Source organism: Podarcis raffonei, chromosome 6 (genome assembly GCF_027172205.1).
Source record: "Podarcis raffonei isolate rPodRaf1 chromosome 6, rPodRaf1.pri, whole genome shotgun sequence".
Taxonomy (NCBI): Eukaryota; Metazoa; Chordata; class Lepidosauria; order Squamata; family Lacertidae; genus Podarcis; species Podarcis raffonei.
In genome coordinates, this window is record NC_070607.1 from 30,420,532 (window position 1) to 30,426,857 (window position 6,326).

Consider the following 6,326-nt stretch of genomic DNA (forward strand, 5'->3'; position numbering starts at 1 on the left):
CAGAAAGCGCTCCCCCTAAAGGCATCTTTTTAGCCCTCGTCAGACTGAAATATGTGCTCCCAGTGTGATCTGGGAGCTGTAGACTTGTGTGTGTGTGAGAGAGAGAGATTTCCAAGTCAGAACAGTGGGGGGAGGCATAAGTAAATATGTAATCAAAGCACAATTTTAGTAGTGCAACCTCTTATTTAAATACTTAGAAACCGTTTCTGTGAGAGTAAGAAATTCGCAAATATAACACCTTTTCCCTCTTGTTTCTTCCCCCCCCCCAAATAGGTCTTCGAAAAACTGAAGGACCACATGTTGATCCCTATAGCGAACACAGAGCTTGAAAAAATAGATGGGGCGCTCACTTGTTGTTCTGTCCTTATTAATAAAACTTCGCAATTATGAGTTTACAGACTTCCTCCCTTGTAACTGGCAATAACGTACATGCAAGGCAGACGAATCTGTACCCACTTTTTATTGGTTCCCTTGACAATCTACTGTACCACTGTGCTACTAACCTTTGTTTACAATGGTGCCCTTTCAGGTGGTAATTAAGGTATGTGTGTATATATATATCTGCTTTTTTCTGATGTAAAAGGACTCTGCTGCATGTTTGTCTGGACCATTATGACGATTAGTGGTTTATATAGTTGGTGTGAAACTGATCTAGAAAGCAGACGTAGGGGGCCACATCTAACATTACTTTTAACTGACACAAACCTTATGACCCAGGTCTTAAATGCTACTTTATAGAGTGCTCAGGTGCATATTGTGTACATTTCACTCCCAAGGCATGCTTTAGGTGCAAGATTCCAAATGTATGAAGCAAGTCAAGTCCCCTTAACGGCACATGCGGACAGGTGCTAGAGAAAGTATAACTTTTAGAATTTAGCCTCCCTTCACACAAGCCAGCTTTATTGCTGTATTGTGTCCAGCAGTATGCTGATGACTGCCTACCTTGTACCCCAATGTAATACAGGGGTTAGGGGCCGATGGTCCAACTCTTTGCTTCTGCTGATGTTGACTTTGTCACGGGAATTTCAAATTTGTTCCCATAAGGGCTTTCTCGTCTTCTTTCCCCATTGATCTGCCTATCTTCCATCCCAGGTATTCATGGCCAAAAAAAATGACCTTTAGAAATAACAACAAAGCTATGGATTATCTTCATGTTAGAAAAGAGAAATGGCAGAAGAAAGGGGATAATTATCTCTTCTCCCGCCTGACCACTTTTTAAAACTAAATATTGGTCTTCTAGCATCTTTTTTTACCTTCTGGAGAAAAGTTATGGTACTGTATATTTTCTCCCGTGGGTAAAAAAGCAGCTTGAGGAGGATTTCAGGGGGGGAGTGGCTAGATGTGAATAGCTTTAGCAACCCCTCCCCTGCTTATTCCTCCACTTGGACTTGAAGATATCCACAGCTGTTTTTCTTTACAAAAGGACTACATGTGACTGCCATGTAACTTCTGCCATGTAACTTCTATAACCTCAGGTTTGAGCGATAGCTGGGACATAAAAGGCTCAGAGTAATACCAATGCCTTTAACTGGGGATGCATTAAGATGGATTTCACGCCCTCAAATCAGACTGTTACACTTTGGTGGCCTCTAGTCATTTCCCCTTGAATTTTGGGATGCTTGCTCATTAAAGCAAGATCTTTGCGCCTGTGTTAGGTGGGTTGCTTTTGTGCTTTGCTGAAGGCATCTGTTGGGATTGAAATTTACATAGCGTGCCATCACGCATGAGGCTTATATTAGTTCTTGCTTCAGTCCATTTTTAATGTAAATGTGAAATCTACATTGGCCGCAGTACTCATGTTGCAAAGGCCTCTAATGAACATCTATAGCTGACATTGGTTCTGACGTCTGTGCTCATTAAGAGTAATGCAGAAATCAGCCTCGGTTTTATTCATCCCTGACTTTTGCCTTTTTTGTTCTGTGTCTCGTTTTTTCTTCTCCTTCTCCCTCCCCTTCTACCTTTGCCTTCCGTTTCTCTTGTCTTCTCTCTTCCAGAAATCCCTATTATAGGTAACTAAAACAAAAGAAATTCGATAGCATCATGAACCTGGGCTTCTGTGTAGTCCTTTTTAGAGTACCAGCTGCAGTGTGAAATGTACTGTGTTTTATTATTCCACAGTATTGTGTTGCTGCTCATGCCATGGAAGTGCATTAGAAGAGAATCGTGAGCAGAATCTATTGCAAACGGCGGGTGGCACCTAGAGAAAAAGTGTTACTGCAAAGGTGGATTCTCAGGGGGATTTCATTCTGATAGTCTTGAATTTCAGCAAGGCTTAAACTACTAGTAAGTTTATCCTACTGGATCCTAGAAGCTGAGACAATGGTCTCTTTGTTTATCCACTGGATAGACAGATAGCTCATAAATAAATCTTATATCAATCTTGTTCTAAGAATAATCCACGTGTTTTTGTGAATCTCAAACTTAATGTTCTGACACCCGTACAGTCGGCCTTAACAAATGATGTTAACAAATTTCTTCTTCATCTCACCTTCACCAATTTTGCTTTACTTTTCATGGAATTTTGTTTTGTTTTGAATTTTTGTTTGATCAGAGTTCTTCTGAGAGCCAACAGTGAACTTCCTGGGAAGTTTCGGTAGTGAGAAAGAGATTGCAGGAGTTCTAGCTGCAGAAGTTTTGCTTTGGTTTTTTACTGTGGTGTATTCCTTCAAATAAGGAAGAGAGTTGTCTTCCAGCAGGCTGCCATGACTACTCTGTCTAAGCTTTCAGGTTGTTGTGCTCGGAACAATGAATATCTTGGATGATTTTTCTAACTTTTAATTGTGTGACTGTTTACTATGGAATTCAGCTGAAAGAAATATTTCTTATGGTAAATTCCGCAACACGCTTAAGGCCTTAGTCATATGTTTTTTCACCACACACACAAAGAATATAGACAATTGCATTGTCTTGAAACCTGTTATGTCATTTCAAAGTATGGATATACTATCTAGCTCAAGTAGCGGTAGGAACTCTCCAAGGGCTGACATACGGTCTGAGTATTTTATCAACTTCCTGGTTAAGGCCACTATTCTCCAATGCTAATTCTGTCTAGTTGCTGAGGTGTCATAGAAGGAAGGAAGACTGGGTAGCCAAGTAATAAGGAAAGAATCTCTGAAACTATTTAACCATGTAGGGAATCCAAGAAATGTAAACTGGAAAATGCTACCAATATCATCCTGTTGCCTTTTAGAAGGATTAAGTATACTTAAAAACTCTCTGGTTCGTGATTCTTTTGCCCTTTCATTTCTCCCTTTTGATGAGAAATTATACTGCGTCTTATTCACTTGTCAGGTATTGCTCATGTTCCATCAAGCCAAAAGCCTTAGAATGAGTTTACATGAAATTTGTGGAGTGAAATAAACATTCATGAAAGAGGCAGGGCTGATTCATATGGGAAGGGTTTTATGCGGTAAAGGGAATTAATATGAAAGCAATGCATTTCTTTCACCATTTGGAATTCAGTTTATAAGAGAGAGAGAAAACAGTGGAAGAATTGCAGTGATTTTTGTGACAATATATCCCTGCAAGGAAAAATGAAATAAAAACAGCTGCAGAAAGCCACTCTTCAAGAAGTCACCATCTCTCCAGCTGAAGGAGGAAAGAGGAAGAGGTATGAAGTCATCTTCCCCAAACACAAGCCCCACAGCCCAAAGGATGAGAGTTCCGCTCTGTTATGTTTCAGTGGACACCCTGTCAATCAGTCAATCAATCAGTCTCCTTTACTGGCATGCAGGGACCACTTGCCACGGAAGTAAAATCTGCAAATTCTTGTGAAAGGGTCTTCATCTTTGATGCTTTCTTTTGTCTTGCATTCCAGCTTCAGAGCTGTGTTGTCACTACGCCAGGCATATATCTTTCTAATTGAAGACATGTAGATTATGTTTCTCATCTGCTTTTTGTGTATAAATTTGTGTGATGGGTTGCCTCTGCCGAGCTTTTGATAGTTCATTGAAGGCTTTTTGGGCACATAGTTTAATTAATTTTATTCATGGATAAATTCGTATGTTGCGCTCCAAAACCAGTTTCTGTATTGTTTCCGAAACAAACAAACAAAAATGGATTGCTATGCCTGATTATGCAACAGTTCTAGGATTGCCAGCTTTCCTGATTTTTATCATTATGGTCCAGGAAATTACTATCACCCCAGTATCCAGAAACATCGCTCCACAATGGGGGGATTTTCAGAATTTGAAGGGTGTTAATGTAGAGTGAGAGAGACTCATTTAGATCTTTATATGTGTGCATACTTTGTATTCTTCCAGCAGGTACATTTCCCTTCCGTTATTGTGTGCCACATGGAAGCATATGTAAACACTTGGAAATCTATGCTCCAGAATCAATGTTTGTAGTTCAGCTTTGTAGCATAGCAAATTCCTTTCTGAGGCTGGAACTAGACTCTACAGCTAATGCAGAGCTATTGCCAAAGCCAATTCTCCCCTTCAATATCTAGAGGTTTGTAACATAATCACAATGAGTATCCTTATATGTTATGGGTGGGGTTGGGGAAAAGGAAAAAGGGTATGGAGCTGTTGCTTTCAGCTACTGCCTGCATCTTCCTAATTTTGGCCTGAAGCACTGAAACTTTATCTAAATAATTATTCAAGCCTATGTTTGGCACTTGTACAATCTGATTGCCCGTTGTACAATCAGTAGACTCAAATGGTAAGACCTTTCTTACACACCACTGCTTCGAACTTTGTTATTGAATATTCCATTATAGAAAATAACCATGTATTTAGAAAACTGCTATTTCCATTGAGGGTAGTTCAGCCTGGCCTTCTCTCAGTCCTGATATGTTATAAAATTCTTCAACGTGTATGTTGGGGGCATTTTTTTAAAAAAATGCAAACCCTTTCCCTGAAGTGTAGTCTAAATTGGTAAGAGTCCATTTACCACCTGTTGATTCAGCTGGTAAGGTAAAAGTAAAGGACCCCTGGACAGTTTAGTCCAGTTAAATTCAACTATGGGGTACGGTGTTCATCTCTGCTTTCAGGCTGAGGGAGCTGCCATCTGTCTACAGACAGCTTTTTCGGGTCATGTAGCCAGCATGACTAAACCACTTCTGGCGCAGCAGGACACCGTGCCGGAAGCTAGAGCACATGGAAACGCCGTTTATCTCCCCGCTGCAGTGGTACCTAGGTATTTACTCACGCTGGTATGCGTTCAAACTGCTAGGTTGGCAGGAGCTGGGACAAAGCGACATAAACTGGCCCTTAACTTCTGATAAAATCTAAAATGACCTCCCTTGCACTACCCAATTCAATGTTCGGAACTGCTTAAATTAAAAGATGGCAAGCCTAGCACTGTTGTATTCTGAAACTTACTTTGTCCCACTGTTTCCTCTGTCATCCATGACCTGCCCAGACCTTTACACTTTCCCCCCAAACACTTTGGTGGTTACAAAATTGGAAGCCCCAGATAAGCTCTCCCATTTCATTCCTTTTTATCCTTGTGTTGTTTAGTTTATTTTGGGGCTGAAGAAAGTGATGCAACTTGTGGGTTTCCTTGTTGGACAAAATGTGATCGGTGTCATCTAAGGTTCCCCTCTTTATGCCAACAAGAAGTTTGTATACATGATGTACCTTACATTGCTACACTTGGCATTTTTCCACTCCCACCCACACCACAAAGTATACACTCAGTTGAAATATTTCACAGATATGCCCCGTTTTAGAAGTGTACTGTGGCATTTTTTTGTTAAGGACAGGCGAAACACAGCAGTCCCATAAGATGGGATCATAGCTCAGGCAGAACATCATGTTCAGCTTAGTGAAGAACTGTCAAAAATCTCCCCCTCCCTGTCTTCTCCCTCACTGAAAGCAAACTCTGGTACAACTTTGGCACTTATTTAAATATAGGCAGGGCAGAATCCATTTGAGTAATAATCAAATGTTTCTCAGGAGTTGGTACATATCCATACAAAAGAGAGACTGTGTTGTTGTTTTTTGAAGAGCATTTTTTCATCTGTTAGAAGCTGTGAGCAAAATATCAGGGACCTTACTTGAACTCCCAGAAAGCTTGACACTGGATGCTTGATGGTGTAGCTTGTATGAGATCTACTATGAATCAAGTGCATTGTGTTGCTTTACTATGCACAGATATGACTACTAAATTACCACAGTATTTTAGACTCTGTTACCTTTGCGAGACCTTTATTACAATCCAGTATATTGTTGCCCACTTTTTTGTGCCAAACATCCACGCATTCCATAGTCTGTTAACACTGGAAAAAGTTGATCCAGATTTTCCATTTTGTTTCGTCTTCTGCAGTTTCAGTACTTCATGTACACATATCACTATGGAATAAAGTGTCAGTTGTACCTGGA

At 40.3% G+C, this 6,326-nt stretch overlaps 1 protein-coding gene across 6 annotated transcripts in view; it reads left to right on the forward strand.

Annotated features, from left to right (window-relative positions):
- Positions 1 to 6,326, forward strand: part of DDAH1 (dimethylarginine dimethylaminohydrolase 1) — a 123,573-nt gene extending 117,247 nt beyond the window's left edge. For all 6 annotated transcript variants that reach the window (XM_053391880.1, XM_053391878.1, XM_053391879.1 and 3 more), the window contains one exon: positions 274 to 6,326. In XM_053391880.1, coding sequence (XP_053247855.1) covers positions 274 to 390 — 117 coding nt within the window. In that variant the 3' untranslated portion in view covers positions 391 to 6,326. The remainder of the gene's footprint in view (positions 1 to 273) is intronic.